The sequence below is a fragment of the Abramis brama genome, assembly GCF_963993115.1.
Source record: "Abramis brama genome assembly, chromosome: 2".
NCBI lineage: Eukaryota > Metazoa > Chordata > Actinopteri > Cypriniformes > Leuciscidae > Abramis > Abramis brama.
In genome coordinates this window covers 26,317,111-26,337,119 of record NC_139964.1, presented here as the reverse complement: position 1 = coordinate 26,337,119, position 20,009 = coordinate 26,317,111, and the positions used below count along the sequence as shown (strand labels likewise).

At 40.3% G+C, this 20,009-nt stretch overlaps 2 protein-coding genes across 3 annotated transcripts in view; one reads left to right on the top strand and one right to left on the bottom strand.

Annotated features, from left to right (window-relative positions):
* Positions 1–1,154: 1,154 nt before the first annotated feature.
* rfx1b (regulatory factor X, 1b (influences HLA class II expression)) lies at positions 1,155–17,179 on the bottom strand. Of its 2 annotated transcripts, none has more exons than XM_084104058.1 (18): positions 17,019–17,179; positions 14,378–14,719; positions 12,265–12,362; positions 12,096–12,173; positions 11,828–11,889; positions 11,384–11,726; positions 10,811–10,992; positions 9,060–9,179; positions 8,859–8,980; positions 8,606–8,724; positions 8,403–8,512; positions 8,158–8,309; positions 5,281–5,378; positions 5,047–5,196; positions 4,593–4,801; positions 3,513–3,666; positions 3,391–3,436; positions 1,155–2,307 (listed from the first exon to the last, which is right to left on the bottom strand). In XM_084104058.1, exons 2-18 carry the CDS (start codon positions 14,694–14,696, stop codon positions 2,159–2,161), a joined length of 2,511 nt encoding a protein of 836 aa, XP_083960184.1. In that variant the 5' UTR covers positions 14,697–14,719; positions 17,019–17,179; the 3' UTR covers positions 1,155–2,158. The 2 variants fall into 2 exon arrangements, with proteins under 2 accessions (XP_083960184.1, XP_083960185.1); XM_084104059.1 differs by having other exon boundaries at positions 12,096–12,170.
* rln3b (relaxin 3b) overlaps positions 15,144–20,009 on the top strand; it is an 8,458-nt gene continuing 3,592 nt past the window's right edge. Inside the window, exon 1 of the mRNA XM_084104093.1 lies at positions 15,144–15,279. The gene's annotated coding sequence lies outside the window, so the exon portion shown is untranslated. The remainder of the gene's footprint in view (positions 15,280–20,009) is intronic.

Genomic DNA, 20,009 nt, shown 5'->3' with positions numbered 1-20,009 from the left:
AATACAAGCACATCTCAATGCAAGAATTTTCTTAAAAGCTTTTTTTTTTTTTTAAAGGGACACTGAACTTTGAGGCACAATAATACAGATTTTTACATCGATTTCTGCTACAGTTACACTTCAAATAAGGCCATTATGGTTTCAACAGTACATGATAATAAAACTATATCATACATTAGCATAATCAAACACTGGAATCATTTCATACAACTAAATCCATACAATTTGCATATAGTACAATTAAAGAAACACTGATATATAGGTGTATATATATATTCAAAAACAATATAAACCTGTGCTAAACTCTGTTACGTGTGCATTCATAATCATCAAGCATATCTATTATTTTATTCATTAAGCGTTTAACCATCATGTCTGCGGCATTTAAACTGCTGCAGAATCATTTCGCTTATTAAATTTGACTCTAAACATTGTCCACACCACAACTATGACAATCACTTTCAGAACGATTTTTTTCTCCAGCTGATGAACGATAAAAACACTGACAGCCAATCAGAATCCATCCTGCTTTAAAGAGCTCGAGCATTTAAAGCGACAGACGACAAAACTGCAGCGCGCGCTTGTAATAAACACAACGATGTCGTCCGTTGGTGTGGATGCAAATATCGTTATAGTTATCGTTATAGACCTTATGTAGCCCCGCCCCTTTTCAGCGCTGCGTTCGTTGTCTTTTGACTTCCGGTCTGTATTTTCACAGCGATCTTACGTAATTATGAATGAACGGCTCGTTTTAAAATCTTCTACTGATATTTGTTAAGACATCTGCTTTAAACATTACAATCTTCATGATAACTTTCATTAACTTTACATTAAGTAAATCCACTTCAAAAGCTAATAACTCCTCGACAGCAATGCCATAGAAATATACAGAGCGACCGCAAAAACGGAAGTTAAAAGACAATATTCTAAAGATGGCGGCGCCCTCGTTTCTCTGGCGCATAAGGTCTATAGGTGTGAACGTGCTTTAATTAGATTCACAATATGCATGACCGAAGCGTCCAATCACTAAACAGCTTTGCTAATAAAAGTGTCCAGTGTGTTTGTGAATGAATCATTTGTGCTCAGCTACAATTGTGTGAATGTAGAATGAATGATTAGTGTGACATGAAGAACACTGACAGATGAAATGAATCTCATTATGAACACGATTTTTTTAATTCATTGTAGTGGTCAATGATTAAACAGACATTGAGCCTCATTCATGAAACTTGAGGGAAATGTACATTTTTGCATTGAACTGAACATGATAATTATGTGAAAACTGTTCTGCAAACGATCGAACACAACTAAACTAACTCTGCTCATGTCTTATGACCGAGGCCTGATCAGATTTCAGCCTGAAAAATGTAAAGCATCCTCATGATTGTTTTTGACGTTTATTTATACGTTTATGGATCTCTAATCCTCTCAAGGCACATTTGATCCATTAGCATCAAACAATCCGACCGAATTAAAAAGCATCAAAATTAGACATCTGATTAAAGCACAACAATTGTATATATTTTCATTAATATTAAAAAAAAAAAAGAAGAAGGAAAAAAAGTCGAAAGCATGGAAGGACATGTTTCGTTACAGCCGTGAAATGCAAAATCTGTTCAGTCTTCAGTGACTACACTCATGAATATTAATGAGGAACGGGTCTAGGTAAGGTGTGATTGGCTTTGGCAAAGGATGATTTCAATGGCAGCATGGAGCAGGTGGACTTTATCAGAACAGGACTCTTAAAGGAACAGTTCACACAAAAATTACGTTGTTTACTCACTCATATCATTCCAAACTCGTATGAGTTTTTTCTTCTGCTGAACGCACAAAGACTTTAACTGAATACTTACATTTTTGGGTGAACTGTTTCTTTTAGAGTAAAGACACATGGCAGCTTTGATTGAGAAAATGAAGGCAATGAAAATGTGTGTGTGTGTGTGCGCGCTTAATTAAGGCATGTGGATGTTACCGTTCTCTAGAAATGCTTCGTCAGCTCATATAGCAGCCCTGGGATCTTATTCACCTTAGGAAACTCACATGATCACGCTCTCATTGTGTTTCTCTGTGTGTACAGTAAATGAACTGAACTTCCTCAAACTGAAGACTGGATTTAGATCCAAAACTGACTCTGAAGTAGAATAGATGAATGTGTGTGTTAGTTCTGAGTGGTGTTGTTGAACAGCTCTGTTCTGGCCAGTTTTGTGGGCGGCTCCAGTGACTCCTCCCCCAGAACCACAGAGTTGTCCGGAACAGGCATGTCCTGATCCTCATCGGTCTCATCTGTCTCGTCGTCCTCTTCCTCATCTACACACATTCAGACACATGACATTTCCTGATGCTAGAATGTTCTAGAGCATTGCTATGTGGTTGCATTTAAATGAAATCTCACTCGGAAGCAGGGCTTGACATTAACGTTTTTGCTCACCAGCCACTGTGGCTAGTGGTTTTAAAGGGGTCATCAGTGGTTTATGGTGGTTGTGTCCACACACTGCAAAGACATTTACATGCAAACACCATATAAAAGTGAATTTTGATTCCAATGACCCCTTTAAAGGTTACTAGCCACTCAGCATTTTCACTGGCCACAATTTTGACATCGATACCATTGGGAAAAACTGGCATATAGATATTTTTAATAGTATCTTATAATTTGGCAGCAGGTTTATTAGGCTACTGTCACTTTAAGACCTGACGCATGGATCCATTATACAGTGACACATGCGTTTTCTTTCTCAACTGTTTACGTTAAACAGAACTGACTGTGTTTACGTGAATACTCGTCAAGACCGGCATTATGACATTATTTTGTGCGTATTTGACTGTTTGTGTACAGTAAGCAGCGAAAAAGACTTCACTTTAGTACTGAGAAGTGGCTTTATGTGCCACACTTTGGGTGTGAGCAAAAAATCTGCGGGAATGAGTAAAATTATGCGCAATCCCACGCCGAAATTCAAGCCCTTCAACAGCAACAATATTCATCCGGAGCAAATGAAAGGAGTGAGTGAGGAGAGGCGGGTTTGTGTGAAACTTGCTGTCTGAGAGATCATGACAGAGAGAGAAAGCGCAGCTGGTATTGTGTGTTTATTCTGCTGAAAATGAGTATTGGAAGCGTTTCAGATATTTCAGTATCAATATGTATCAAAAAATCTATATTTTTGACAACGCTACATTGCACTTAGTTTATTATTTCAGATGCCTTTTTAAAATACTACAACTGAAAAATGTATGTATTATATTATATATATATAAATCAATCCGCAAAAGTAGAAAAAAGCTAGAAAAGTGAGTGCGTCACACGCCACTGCTGAAATCGGGTGTTAATGTCAAGCCCTGCTATGAAGAAAGAATTCCACTAAGGTGTCAGGCATTTTGATTGTTCTGAATTACCTTTATCAGGATCCATTGACCTCTGACTTCTGTTCAGACAGGCAAACTGAAACAACAAACATGAAGTTAAATCACTGTATGACTGTCTATTTGACAGCACGCAAGCGAGTGTGTATGCGTACCTCTCCCATAACAGCGATGGGCGTCTCTCCTTTGGCCTGTGCCACTCTGTGCTCGATCAGGTAGTACATGTACTCGTCATACAGCAGTCTGATCAGATGAAACGAGCCGAAGCTGGCTGCGCTGCGCAGGGTCAGATCTCTGATCACCATTGAACTACAAAACACACACAAAATAATAACTAAAGACCCCTAAAAGCACACAGTATGAGGCTGACATCAGCTTTTTCACTCATCTAATCAGAAATTCAATACACAAAAGGTTGAGTATCGTTTGAATTTTAACGATACGGATTTCAATCCTGCTTATCGATTCCGATTCTTATTGATTCTTAATTTCGATTCCAAAAAGGTAAAAAAAAACAACAACTCAGATATCATTCACATTTAGTCTTATTGCAAAACATTTATTTGTAGCTGAATATCATGAACAAAAATCAACAGGGTAAAGAACACTTACACAAGGCCTGTGGTTTAAAAATACCACAGAAAAACAACTAGCCTGACTAATATAAATGTAAAGCATTATTAAAGACAGTAAACACTCAGTAATTAAAAAAGAACAAATAAAAAATTAGCAATCGCAACAGATAAAAATAAAAAAACGGCGTGCAACAATATGTATCGTGGAGTTTTAGTGTCCATACTACATTAAACTACCATAATGTTGAATATAATGTATAATAATGCAATGGGGGAATATTTGTGTGCCAAATTTCTTATGTTACCAGTAAAAGTGGCCTATATTATTTTAAATATATCTAGTCAGTGACAGAGTCCAAGCATATTCGTATAAAATAATTCTGTATTTTCAGCTTCAGAATCATGAATATTTTTATTCTGGTGTCTCTATTGTCCTGTGCATTGGGTTTCCAGCCCCAAGTCCAAACCTGTTCATTTTCATTGTAATACCAAATTTAGCATTTTAATAAACAGTGCATTTTTGTTAACCTTTTACCACATGTCTTGGAGTATCGCAATAATATCGGTATTGTGAGTTCAGTATCGTGATATGTATCGAATCGTGACACGAGGGTCTCATTACACCCCTAGTGTTCACTGATCAGCAAGCAGTTCTCTCACCTGTAGAAGCTCCATTTGAGCAGGAAGAGTTTGGCCGCTTTGGGTAAGGTCTGGCTGTCGGTGTACGGCTTCAGGACCTGTGAAACCACGCCATCCAGCCATGCCGCCCACTGCTCCAGAGAGTTCTGCTGCTGCAGGGTGATTTTAAAGTCCTGCTCCAGCCGCTGGACCATGCCATCTTCACAGCCACACACCCACGAGGCCTGCTCCTAAACACACACACACACACACAGATTAAAGGGATAGTTCACCCAAAAATGAAAATTACCCCATGATTTACTCACCCTCAAGCCATAGGTGTATATGACATTCAAGAAGAAGAAGAATGTCATATACACCTAGGATGACTTGAGGGTGAGTAAATCATGGGCTTCTTTTCATTTTTAGGTGAACATCCCTTTAAGAACTGCAGGGAGATCTGTGGATGTGCCATGAACAGAGCGAGCTGTGTTACCTGTACGTTGGTGAAGTCGACGCGGTTGAGGTCGCTGAGCATCTGTGTGATCTGAGCCGTGTTCTGCAGGACGGCGCGGGCCGCCTGAGCCAGATGATTGAGAGACGTGTAGCGCCGCAGAGTCTGAGCGAACGCTCCCGCACACACCACCTACACAAAACAACACACACCGTTAGCATGACCACACCGAGGACAGAGGCGAGTCAGAGGAACATCTGTGTACGCGTGTCAGACCTTGATGCGGACCATCTCCTCCGGGATGCTGATCATGGCGTTGGTGAGCCAGTTCTCCAGATTCTTAGCAAAGTTACGGATGGCTTGAGTTAAGGCACCTACAGGAACAGAGAGAAAGAAAGAGTCAAAATAAAGATAACGAGACCTGCATCCAAAGTACAATTTTTATTTATTTTCATGGTCATTTGCTGCAACGAGATGACTTTTATAATAAGAAAGTGTTGATAATGTCAAGCTGTACTGAGTTCTGTTGAATAGTGTAGAGTTATATCGAATTGTGAAGAGTTTTGGAATTTTACATTTCACTGATTATATAGTGAGGAAAATAAGTATTTGAACACCCTGCTATTTTGCAAGTTCTCCCACTTAGAAATCATGGAGGGGTCTGAAATTGTCATCGTAGGTGCATGTCCACTGTGAGAGACATAATCTATAAAAAAAAATCCAGAAATCACAATGTATGATTTTTTTAACTATTTATTTGTATGATACAGCTGCAAATAAGTATTTGAAAATCAATGTTAATATTTGGTACAGTAGCCTTTGTTTGCAATTACAGAGGTCAAACGTTTCCTGTAGTTTTTCACCAGGTTTGCACACACTGCAGGAGGGATTTTGGCCCACTCCTCCACACAGATCTTCTCTAGATCAGTCAGGTTTCTGGGCTGTCGCTGAGAAACATGGAGTTTGAGCTCCCTCCAAAGATTCTCTATTGGGTTTAGGTCTGGAGACTGGCTAGGCCACGCCAGAACCTTGATATGCTTCTTACAGAGCCACTCCTTGGTTATCCTGGCTGTGTGCTTCGGGTCATCGTCATGTTGGAAGACCCAGCCTCGACCCATCTTCAATGCTCTAACTGAGGGAAGGAGGTTGTTCCCCAAAATCTTGCAATACATGGCCCCGGTCATCCTCTCCTTAATACAGTGCAGTCGCCCTGTCCCATGTGCAGAAAAACACCCCCAAAGCATGATGCTACCACCCCCATGCTTCACAGTAGGGATGGTGTTCTCGGGATGGTACTCATCATTCTTCTTCCTCCAAACACGTTTAGTGGAATTATGACCAAAAAGTTCTATTTTGGTCTCATCTGACCACATGACTTTCTCCCATGACTCCTCTGGATCATCCAAATGGTCATTGGCAAACTTAAGACGGGCCTTGACATGTGCTGGTTTAAGCAGGGGAACCATCCGTGCCATGCATGATTTCAAACCATGACGTCTTAGTGTATTACCAACAGTAACCTTGGAAACGGTGGTCCCAGCTCTTTTCAGGTCATTGACCAGCTCCTCCCGTGTAGTTCTGGGCTGATTTCTCACCTTTCTTAGGATCATTGAGACCCCACGAGGTGAGATCTTGCATGGAGCCCCAGTCCGAGGGAGATTGACAGTCATGTTTAGCTTCTTCCATTTTCTAATGATTGCTCCAACAGTGGACCTTTTTTCACCAAGCTGCTTGGCAATTTCCCCGTAGCCCTTTCCAGCCTTGTGGAGGTGTACAATTTTGTCTCTAGTGTCTTTGGACAGCTCTTTGGTCTTGGCCATGTTAGTAGTTGGATTCTTACTGATTGTATGGGGTGGACAGGTGTCTTTATGCAGCTAACGACCTCAAACAGGTGCATCTAATTTAGGATAATAAATGGAGTGGAGGTGGACATTTTAAAGGCAGACTAACAGGTCTTTGAGGGTCAGAATTCTAGCTGATAGACAGGTGTTCAAATACTTATTTGCAGCTGTATCATACAAATAAATAGTTAAAAAATCATACATTGTGGCATTTCTGGATTTTTTTTTTTTTTGATTATGTCTCTCACAGTGGACATGCACCTACGATGACAATTTCAGACCCCTCCATGATTTCCAAGTGGGAGAACTTGCAAAATAGCAGGGTGTTCAAATACTTATTTTCCTCACTGTATCTTCATATCAAGTTGTATAGTGTATGTAAAGTTGTGTAGCTTGTATAGAGTTTCGGTAGCTATGTATATAGTTTTGTAACTCTTTGGGACTAGAATATTTTTTATAGAGTTTGTGCAACTTACTAGGAATGAAGTTTGTAAGGTTTCAAAGGGTTGTGTCTTAAAGAATTCTGTAATTTACTGTGGATTGAGTTGATATAGTTAGTGTAGAGTTGTAATTCACTGGAATGGTGTTTACAGTAAGTTTGTTTGGAGTTTGTAGAGTTTTGTAATTCATTGGGACTAGAGTTGATATAGAGTTTGTATAGCGTTATGTAGGGTTGTGTATCTCACAGAGGATGGTGATTATATATAGTGTAAATAGCATTGTGTAGAGTTTAGTAATTCAGTGGGAATGGGTTTTAGGAGATCAGGGATGAGAATCTCCATTAGGCTTTGGTACAGAAAGTTTATTTATATAAAGTTTGTTTAGAGTTTGTAAAGTTTTGTAATTCATTGGGACTAGAGTTTATTTAGAGTTTGTATTACATTATGTAGGATTGTGTAGCTCACTGAGGATTGTGATTATATATAGTTTGTATAGAGTTATGCAGAGTTTTGTAACTAGAGTTTAGTAACTCACTACGGATATTGTTTACATGGAGTTGTGTAAGGTTTTATAGGGTTGTGTCTTATAAACTTGTGCAGCTTACTGTGGTTGGAGTTGATATAGAGTTTGTATAGTGTTGTAACTTACAGAGGATGTTGTTTATATGAAGTCTGAATGGAGTCATGTAGAAATATGTCTTGTAGAATTGTGTGACTTACTGTGGATGTTTGTTTGAAATTGTGCAGAACTGTGTAACTTATTGGGACTAGAGTTGATGGAGATTGGCTTGGGGTACGTAGGGTTGTGTATCTCACAGCCCATGGTAATGGATGGAGTTTATGTAGAGTTTGTGTAGAGTTTTGTAACTCACTGGGGATGGGTCTCAGGACATCAGGGATGAGGATTTCCACTAGGCTTTGGTACAGCAAGTTGTCGCATTCACGGGTCCAGTGGAGGACGGGCTCATATTTACACAACAGAACCAGAACTGACTTGGGCAAACGCTTCTCTGATTCATCATGACTGTAGAGACAGAGAGAGACATCAGTGAGACACACATCACAACGCCTGTGACTGTATGAGAAGTCAATACATGTGTGTGTGAGCAGCTCTCACAGGTCAAGTGTGTTCGTGTCGCTGGTTTGTCCTTCACTGAACCTCCAGAAGCTCTTCCACAGCGTCTCCACAAGAGGGAACTGCAGGTTTACCATCACGTCCAGAATCGCCTACAAACAAACAAACAAACAAACAAACAAACACACACATTATTCACCAAAACACTACAACAAAAACACATGTAACTGAGCACACACACTCACCTCGCAGTGCTCTCTGTAGATCAGCTGATATGTGTGTATGTGTTGAGGAAGGAGTCCGTCCGGCAGAAATTTACCCTCATCCTCGATCACAGGGAACTCCGGCAGACTGCGAGACGCATCTGAGACACACACATTCAAACAGTTGATGTCATTTCCTGTAGAATATGATTGTGTCCGGAAGAGAGAGCTGCTCCTACATTTCCATTTTACAATATTTTACAATAACCTGTATAGAGACAGATGTTTGTCCTACCCAAAAACTGCTGATACTGGTGAACCTGGGCGCTGATGTCGGATAGCCCCGCCCCTTGTTGATGCCCCACCCCCAGACCCATTCCATTGGTCAGTCCCTCCACCTTCTGCACAGGCTTTATTCTTTATAAAGAGACCAGGGCTGTCAATCAAACTTACAAAAGCAACTGATCATCAACACAAACTGTAAACACACACACACCTCTGTTTCTGTGAGTACGGCTGTTGTCTCATGGCCAGGTGTTGCTGGTCCTCTACCAGTCTGTGCAGGGGGGAGTTGCTCTTGATTCGAAGGCCATAGTAATGGTACTTCGAGTTCCCTCTGAAACACACACACACACACACACACACTTTATTAGCCTGTTCTACCCAGTGTTATTTTAGTATCATTGATATACTATTATAGTTTAATTTTCAGAATATTTTGATAATATTAATACTTTTAGATTATTTTAAATTACTTTTTATATTTTCTGTTTTCACATTAATTTTAGTTAAAGGGTACCTATTATGACCCTTTTTTAAGATTTAATAGAAGTCTCTGCTGTCCCCAGAATGTGTCTGTGAAGTTTCAGCTCAAAATACCCCACAGATAATTTATTATACCATGTTGTAAATGCCCATTTTTGAGTGGAAGCAAAAACATGTTGTTTTCGTGCATGTATCTTTAAATGCAAATGAGCTGCTGCTCCCGGCGCCCTCATCCAGAAGTGGGCGGAGCCTTCACAGCTTGTGCCTTAGACACTGCCAAAATCTGTTTGCGTTTGATAATCATCTAACGGCCACACTCATGTGAGATTGCAGTTCTTCATCATCATGAAAGTGTATTATCTGCATGTGCTTTAAAGCCATATCAGTCTAAACTTCTGATATATGGTTTTCTGAGAGCACACACCCGAAGCACGTGCACAGAAAGCTGGATGTCAGACGGCGCATCCCGTGAGTATTAAACTAAGTTCTCTTTCACGTCTTATTGTGCTTAAATTGTCAAATACTCACAAGGTTATGTGACACACAGTTCACATAAACACAGTCAGTTATGTCTATGAACGTAAACAGCATGGAAAGAAATCACAATAAGTGTATATTAGATCTGTGTATTAAGTAAAAAGCAGTGTAACATACAGTACCTACTGTTAATGTGAATCAAACAATTAAATAAAAACAGAAAATCACTCACTGCTCTTGACTGAATAACTTTAGTAGCTTTATTCAGAATACATTTCTTACTTGAATGCTGCTGTTAAATGCTCTGGTGAGGAGATAAACATGCTTTCTGAGGGGAGGAGCTAAGCTAATAGAGCAGATTCTGTGCCAGTCATGGGCGGAGCCTGTTACCATGTGACGTCACATTGGAGCACATACCTGAACGGCTCATTTTGAGACACTGTTTCAGATTTTTACAATAGGGTGGTTGTGTTCACACACTGCGGACACATGCGGAAAATGTTCAAAACCATATAAAAGTGAATTTAGCATAATAGGTCCCCTTTGAAATTTTGTTGTGTATTTTGGCTTTTTTTTATAATTCTATATAGTGTTTATTTATTAGTTTTAGTTATTTTAGTCCTTCAAGTTAAACTAAACTAAACGAAAATGAGAAATGTTAACTTGGCAACTTGCTGAAGTAAAATATGTTTTTTGTTAAATATTTTGGTTACACTTTATTTTAAGGTGACATTGTACTTACTCAAATAAGTACTAAGCAATATTAATTAACTACATGTACTTGCTATAGAGTTATAGTTACGGTTTGGTTTAGCGTTAGTTACTTTTAATTATGCATATTTTACTGTTATTACTATAGTAAGTACATGTAGTAATGTGTAAATACGTCACCTTAAAACAAAGTGCTACCAATATTTTTCCATCGTAGATTTATTTTTAGTCTTGTTACTAAATAAAGCTTGAAGCTTTATTGCGCCACTCCTGGTCTGGACAGTGTGATTGTACCTGGTGCCGAGACGTCTGGTTCTGAGGCCCATGAACACGGAGCGGATGAGTTTGCCAAAGGAGGCGGCGTTCACGGGTTCTAGCTTGGTCTGCTGGCAGTGCAGGAGGTAATGACAGTAGAGAGTACAGCGAGGAAGACTTACACCTTCAGCTGTCTCGTAGTTATCCATCAGCCACTGCACCTGAAGACAGACAGCAGATGTTAAACGGTTAAAGGCTGACAAGATGGGCCTTTGATAAATCTTGTCTGTTTATGCAGCAGAAAGGTGAAAATGTTTTTGAAATCAGTGCTACATGACTAGAGAAAACAAAGAAAATGGGCTGTGGTGCTTTGCCAAAAACTTAAACATCCATAACGCACTTTTGATTTTGCAACCGCCCCAGTCCGCGGGTGAGAATACAAAAATGTGAAGTTTGATCTGCAATTCTAACAAAAAAACCCTTGAGCTGTCAAAGTCAAGCAGATATCCACGTTTATTTGTCAACAAAAGTGTGGTGGATGACGCAAAACACTGGGCGAGAATCTGAAGCCTCATTCATGCCCGTACCACCAATGAACACAAACATACTCACAGTCGCAGGCGAAGCGCGTGTGTTGTGAGAGAAATTCTGGTTCCCTCCACCGAGCATGTACCCGCCCTGAATCACATAACTCCCCGCCCCTCCGCCGGTGGCCACGCCTCCTGCCCCGCCCACTTCTGACGAAGCCCCACCAGTCACCACGGTGATCCCCGAACTGCCCTCTGAGAACATGGACACCACCCCTGTGCCCGCCCCGGACGACACAGACACAGCCTGAGTGGTGGCGGGGGACGTGACCTGGGAGCCGGTGGTGGAGGAGGTCTCATAGTAAGTGACAGAGGGTGTGGCTTGAGGGTAGAGGGAGGGGTCTGCGAACGAGTAACTATTGGAACGACTGAAAAGGGAAGAGAGAAAGAGAAATACAGAACAAGGTAAATGTTATCAGGAGTAAAGAGCTAAATATATGCCACAAGAACTGTGTGTGTTTATGCTCACATTGCAGTGTCGTTGTAGTTGGCGTCTCCCTCCACAAACTGGCCTGAGTACACATGCTGTACCTACACACACAAACAAACATCAGTGTCACAGCAGACGTTTTAATGGCTCTTGTCTGCATCTGAAGCCCAGATTGTTTAATTTAACTGAGTCAGATATGAGGGCGAACATCACAAAACATGTCTATATGATGTCAAATCTAAATTTGCACTTAAATACATTAAACTAACCCCCATGTTTAGCAGTTATGAAGTGTGTGTGTTTGTACCTCAGGTGTGATGTGTAGATTACTGACCCCCAGTTGTCCACTTTGACTCTTGGTTACGGCCTGAACAACTGACCTCTGCTGGACACAGACCACAACAGTTTATGGACTTACCAGATTATTACGGCTTTGATGTATATAAGGCAAATATACACAAATGTACGTGCATTACCTGTGCTGTCTGCACCGGTTGCACTACCTGTGTGGGTACGCCTGTCTGTCCCGCCGGGGGAGAACTAGATTCAGAGTCATTTGAGTGAAGCGAGCCCTCTATAGAAACATAGATACAGACAAAAAACAAGTCATACAAACATTAAAATACTGTATAATATGCTCATTTGCATATTAAAGAGATCATATCATTGAAACAGGATTGTTCTTGATGTTGATCTTGATCAATTCTATTAAAACATACCGTAACTTTAAGAACTCAAATGGACATCACAAGAGGAAAGACAAACATTTGACGCAAAACTGCAAAAGTGACTGAAATCATCATGATTACGTCTCTGGAATGATGAGTTTATTAACATATGACCGTCCACGTTAACGTATTCAGTATTCAGCAAATTGTCTATGGTATTGTTATTGTTTTATTTCACATGTAAAGAGGTTCCAAGTCATAAGAGGTCATTTACTAACTGGAATCTTAAAGGTACAGTAGCCAAAACAACCTAGTTAAGTTTAGAGGAACATTCTGGGTTAAAAAAAAAAGCTAAACAAAATGCAGCAAAAGTTAGACTATGGCCACTTCACACTGCTGAATCTAACATCCACCACATCTTACTACAAAGGCGTATGTGTGTGTGTGTGTGTGCAATAGAGACACACAATGAGAGGAAGGTGCACTGAAAAGAAAGATAAAGAGACAAAAAACGAAATGAGAAGGAAACACGTGACAAAACCGCTCTCAGAAAGGAGGAAATGATGACTGTGTAAAGGGGAAGATGCGTGTTTTACTTAGTACAAAACCTACAGAAGGAAATACAAATATAATGTCAATACAGAAGCAGCTAACAAACAACTGGCAAAACAAGCCCTCATACTTACGATACAGCGCATCCAGACTGTACAGACAGCTACTGTAAAACATGATCTGAACACAGAGACACATCCAGCCATCTCTCTTTATATATCACGCTCATACGGGCCGGCCTTGAACAATTAATCTCCACAGATGGGGCAAGAAAGCTCTCGTTCAGGTAAACACGGGTATCAGATTGAGAGAGGAGAGATCCAGCTAAAGAAAGGATGAGGATATGCATCGTTAACTTTACCTGTGGCTTTCATTTTGATTTTCATTCTGTTTTTTCCTGTATCCTTCAGTTTATCTCTCTCTCTGCTCGATTAAATTATTCTCTGATATCGCCACCCTTCACGTGATCAGCTTTCAACTACAGCTTTTCTACAGGTGTTTTGCTGTTCTCTTTTTTTTAATCTGCTATATAATTAATATTATGATATACTTACATTAAAAAAAACTTTTTCTAGATATTTTATATAGAAACTTTTTTAGTCAGCATGAATTTTACATAGACGTGTGTAATTTATGTTGATGTTTTATGTTGAGATTTGAATAATATATATATAACAAATAAATGAGCAATAAATACATATACATTGATTTTTATTTAAATATAAAAATATAGTACATTTTATTTTCTATTCATTTTAAGATATTGATCAAATTATTACTGAATATACACTACCATTCAAAAGTTTGGAATAATTATGTGATGCATTTTTTTTAGGATTCTTTGATGGATAGAAAGTTCAAAAGAACAACATTTATTTGAAACATAATTTTTTGTAATATAAATATGTCACTTTCATTTGAGGTTTTTGTGACCACTATCTATAATCTATCAGGCCTCACAGTACCGTACTTCTTTCACCATTTAAACACAGTGTTCGTCACTAAAGCTGCTGCGACAGGAAGTCCATCCACACACACTACTCCAGGCCGCTGAGTAGGCAGTGCTGTCATAACGGCTGCCAATTAGAGCGTTAGAATGTTCAGTCATCAGAAAAAGCATGTGTATGTGCGTCTGTGTGTTAAATTAAAAGCACAGGCACATGTGTGGAGATTTATTTTGAGGTCTTTCTATTCAGGGAGAGACCTAGAAAGTGTCAGGTGTCTGTTAGATCGCATTACACACACTTTTGTACACGCAATGCATGTAAACTAGTGGCGTTGCACTGGTCTGTCCACAGGTTTAATCCCAACTAAGACTGTGACATGGAAAGTTAAGTCTACATGTATCTAGTGAAGTGCATGTGCTCACCTGTGACGGTCACCACTATGTACTGGGCGCTCTGGCCGTTTCCGGTCTGGGAGGCGGGGCTTTGTATCTCTCCTGTAACGTACTGCGGTCCCTGAGGGGGCGTGGCCAAGACTGCTTTCTTTTGAGTGACCAAGGGCGTGGCCTGTGCTCTTATGATTGACCCCGTCTGTGATGGAGCGGACCCCGGCGAGCTCTGCATGTCGGACAGGAACTGAGACGTGCCGGTGGTGGAAGTGGCTTTCTGCTGGGTCGATGTGACGTTGCCCCCTTGCGACTGGGAGGGTTGAAGATCCTCGGCAGTGTAGCCTGAAGTTGCCATGACGACAACAGCCGAAAATCCCTCTGCAAATAGAAATGAAAAACACAGATTAAGCCATGCAGGAAGTTAATAGATTTGGACTTCTTGCTTTAATTATACAGTATTGCCCTGGAGGATATTTCACAATTACATTAGTTTCCTTATGGAAGAACATTTCAGGCAAAACTACTGATTTTTCATGCAGTGGTAAATTAAAAAATGCTGATTCATCCAGTAAATTCACAAGTCGACACCATTGCTGAGTATTTTCTCCTTAAAACTGCAGTGAAACAAAAACACGGTTTGAAATCGCTGGTGTTTCTGACGTCACAAACTACCTTGTAACCAATCAGATCAACGTGTGATCGTCAACGAGTGGATCTCTGAGCTGGTGTGAGTGAGTGGAGGCGGGGCTCATTTGCATATTCATAGAACCACGTATACTAAATGAGACAAGGGTGTAGAGTTACATTCAAGCTATTTTAAGGCATGAAGAAATTTCTTTCAAGGAAAAAACGTTTAAATATGTAATTTTGGTTGAGTTTTAAAGGATAAAATTATTGACTACAGAGGGACTTTAATGTACTGTGATTAATCAACAAAGGTAAGCATCTGTTAGTTAAAAAACCCTAATAGTGCTTTATAAGGACACAAATTTTCATTATATAAAACATTTTTTTTATTAAGCAAATTCACTGGCATTTTTCTTCTGGTTTAACTAAATAGTTATCTGAATACAGAACATAATATGCATTTAGAATATTTTATTTATTATTATCAACAATCACAACAACAATTTAGCTAAAAAGTGTTAAGCATTTTCTCTCACTCAAATTCCAGTAGAAGTTTATTTCTGTTATATCGCATTACACACACTTTCGTACATGTAGTTGTCGTTGTTTTTTAGACTAAAACTAAACGCATTCTCTTTCCCTGTCAGACGCACATAGGCTAAATCCTTTGTGGTTTTGAGCTGGCTAAACTTGTTTAACAGTACTCTCATTTTCCCTCAAATTAGAGGCAACAGGCGGCCCATGCGTGCCCTGTCTTGTGATATGAAGCTCCAGTCAGAATTAGTCAGGAAGCCATTGTGGTAAACAGACTAAAAAAAAACCTCTCACATTATTAAAATCATGCCATAAAAATAAAACCAAGAGGGATCGAAATCACAACACGTATACATATCTTCAAGAATTTAACCTAACATTCATATATATTCAAAGCCTATTTTCAAATATGCTGATAAATTTTCATGCAAAATGTCCTAGAGTGACATTAACTAAATTAATAACTACTGATTTTTACAACAGAAATGATTCATCACTGACTTAAGGTGGACTATGACGCTATTTTCTTCTAGATCTGCTGTATAGCCAATACAAACTTTGTTGCATTATTTTCCTGTTATCACTGTAAAGCAGCTTTGAAACAACCTCGGTTTTGTAAAAAGCGCTATATAAATAAAGGTGACTTGACATAAGCGTCAACTTTTGATGAATCTTGTGTTATAACTAGACAGACCATAAATCTGTCTAAACATTATGTGGTGTAATATACCATTTTTTTCTTACTATGGTCCATGTGTATATGGTTAATGTTGTTATGTATTGTTAAGTACAAATTTGTGATCTTCATGCTTGGTTTTGCCTCAATAGTACCTGTTTTAAGAATGTATTATGTTACATAATATTTATATATGTGTGTGTTTTAATATTTATGACTTTTTTTGTTCATTGCTGCCAGCGAACAAAGTATAAATGTAACTGGATAGACATCTGTCAATCACGCCCTTTTAACTTCCCACGCCCCGCCCCCTGCGCAGGACACGCCCCCTCCACTCCCTCCGCACTGGAGCTGATCTGGCACACATATGGCTGTTCGACGACTCCCTCTACAAAGTTTTCAACCCTCTGAAAATACAATTCACGAGCGTTTGGTCCAGCGAACGCCTACATTTCATCGTCATTTGCGTTAAATAAACGGAGCGCCGAAAAAAGATTACAGTCGAATGCAGATTCACTGTCAAAAGTCGCTCTTTGACATTTGATCCTGAACTGCTCGCCCGTTTCAGTCATCAAGTCAGTTAGTTAAACACACTTCTGACGTCACGGTCACCAACCATAAACAAACAACAACAAGTAAAAGTCACACACTCTCACGTTACAACACCCGCCATTTTGTAGCGCTCGAGCAGATTTGACATCGTCATAACAACCGCCAGCGCGTGCGAGAGGCGCGGGGTCGAGTTGAGGAGCGATAACTGAGGAAATCGCGTCAGGCACACTTCAGCACTTGCAACACAAAACAAGAGGAGGTTGCTTAAAATAAAGTTGTTGCGTTCACCTTTCGCTTCTTGCTGGACGATCTTAGTTTGGCGCGGAGTTTTATTTTCTTAATGCCTCAAATTGTTGTTGTTGATTCTCGTTGCTGGGTTCTTGTCGCCACGACTACCGTGACTATGGCGCCTCGTCCTCACCGGGGCAACTGTTGCTACCCACCCGTCTAAGCACCGCCCTCTTGCTTAGCAGCGATTGGCTGCGTGTCGCCAAGGAAAACGGTGTTCTCTCTTCTTTATTGGATAAGGCGAGTGCCTATAACAAACTTACATTGTCATTCGCTGACAGTTGCTGTCAGTCGAGTTGCTGTATTACGCAAGAAGTACACGCCCCCTTTGCGTTCATTCATTGGACCGCATTTCTGTCAGTCAAACGTCACGGTCAACTGTTACCCAATCTGAACAGTCTTGACGAAAACTGAAGAAAAATAAAAGCTGAACGTTAACCACACACAGCTATTTATGAAAAATGTATCAAAATAGCGTGCACAACTAGAGCAAAATCATTTATTATCATTACTCTTACAAAACGGTATATCAAACAGTTTTTGAACATCAGATGGCAACACCATGGAACTTTGATATGTATGTATTATTATATTAACGTACCATTTGCAAAGTAAATATAATCCAAAATACTTTAAAGCTACACATCAATAGAAACATGTCCAAAAAAAAACAACAATTTCTTCCATAAAACAAGCTAGAAATTAAGACTTGTGTCCGAATATTGTACCCTGAATAAACAAATTATTCTCAGTTTAAGCATACAAGTCTCCAAATGTTTCATTTTATTTCTAATTTCGTATTATTTTAATTATAGCAATGCATGCAGTGTGAGACCATTAGCATATTAATCATAATACTATAAATTATCACTGAGGTCAGACAGGCAACCAATTAGCCCATTTGCTGAAGGCTCATCCAAGTGCTGTTATCTCTGTGAATGCCAGTGTCTGAATCATATTCTCCAGACTTTCTTATCTCAGGACTGTATGATTAAGAAGAAACAGGCTTTTGCTGATATGCTTATAAGCCGGTTTCTGATTCTAAATAACCACTCGGACATAACCATCACTTTCTTACATCCATATCCTCTTCTTATCTGTCTGAAATGTCACCGGGGCTCTTTGTGTCAGGAGAGGTCAGATAACCCAGCCTGCACCCCATTCGTTTTCTATTCTTTAATACTTTATTGTGTATTGAGGATATTACTTGTAAATTCTATGGAATGGAAATCTTGGAAATCATCAGTGCACAAGTCCTGGGTTTCAATTTTCTGATAATGAACAGACTACAAACAGGTGTGATCAGTAAATCAATAACCATGGGCACAAACAAATGGCGGGAAAATGAGAACAAAGGAAACAATAAGCAAACTTAGGGGCTGTTTACACGACAACATTTTCAACTAAAAACGGAATACTTTTTATGAATTTTGGCCATTCATTTACATGACAACAGCGTTTTGGGTGCCTGAAAACGCAAACTTTTGAAAACGGGTTTCAAAGTACAAGTTTTTGAAAACAGTCTCAATGTAAACAAAACTGCAAGTCTGTGATAATGATGACATCATGCACATGCGTATTACACGTTCAGTCTATAGTGTTTCATTGCCATCTAATGGCCTGGCAGCAGAATACAGCGTTTTTAGTTGTTTTGGTGGATCCGTGTGAATGGGGATCGTTTTGACAATGGTGTCATCTATACGCGAAAAAAACACAAAGGAAATATTTCTCCGTTTTAAGCATATCGTTGTCGTGTAAACTTACCCGAGACTAAAACAAACTGAACTGAATGTGAGAGAAAGCTCCCTCTCGGAAGTCGCGAGCCTCACGCCGTAACATGACTGAGAAGGAGGTTCAGGAAGACAGATGAGGGCTGGTGAAGGCCGGGAAACCGTCAGGAGGGAAGAAGGGCGAAACCAGGGCGGAGCTGATGGTGGGAGTAACCAGGGACACAAAGATGTAGGCAGGACCCAGAGAGGAGCAGAAAGAGGCAGGATCCAGGGAGGAGTAGATGGTGGCAGAATCCAGGATGGCATGGATAGGAGTAGTGGCCATACGAGGACCCAGAGCGCAGCCAGGAAGGATGTCCATGGGGGAGTGGAAGGAGGGAGGAGCCATGATGGGACAAACCCGGGGGACAACCGATGGAGATGATGCCGATGGAGGTGGAGACCTGGGCGCAGATGAAGAGCTGATGGGACAAAAAGTAGCGACGACCTCCTGAGGTGGAACCGGGGAGCCGGAGGTCTGAGGTGGAACCAGAGAGACACAGGGCCATGGTGGAGATGGAGGGAGGGTGGAGCCAGACAGGGCCTAATGGGTGGAGAGATGGAGTGTAGTGGAAGGCTTGTGCCGTGGCACAAGGATGGAGACATCCGACTAAGGTGGAGCCGGAGGAAGCCTGGTGGAGCTGTAAGGCCGACGGTCCCAGGTGGAGCCGAGGGAGGGAGGAGCCAAGGCGGCGGAGTCAGGGCGATGGGCCGAGGCGGAGTGACAGGATCAGCGGTTGGAGACGGAGCTAGGGGATCCACTCGCCCAGGTGGAGCTGGATAACGGCAGCATCATGTTCGGACTGTCGTACAATCGCAAAGGACTATTATAAATCGCACAGTGTGCACCCAGCTTAAGACAAACTGAACTGAATGTGAATGTGACAGATTTTGTCCATGGGGAATTGATTGGATGGTTGGACGGTTGTGGTTTGATCTTATGTGAGTGACAGGTTGTTCCGCCCTCACGAGTAAAGGTTACGAGGTACATTAACTAAAAAAATAATGATGTGTACGAATAAATAATTAATATTAAATGATCCATTTTGATTTTTATTCATTCATTTAAATTGGAAATACAGTGAGGACATGATTATTAGGTATTTAACATTAACGCTGCAATAAAAACAGGATTTTTTCTTTATTTAGAATCATTAAAATAGACATTTACATGTATCTGACTGAAAGTACAGCGCTTATGCCAGTGTGTGCGATCAAGTTC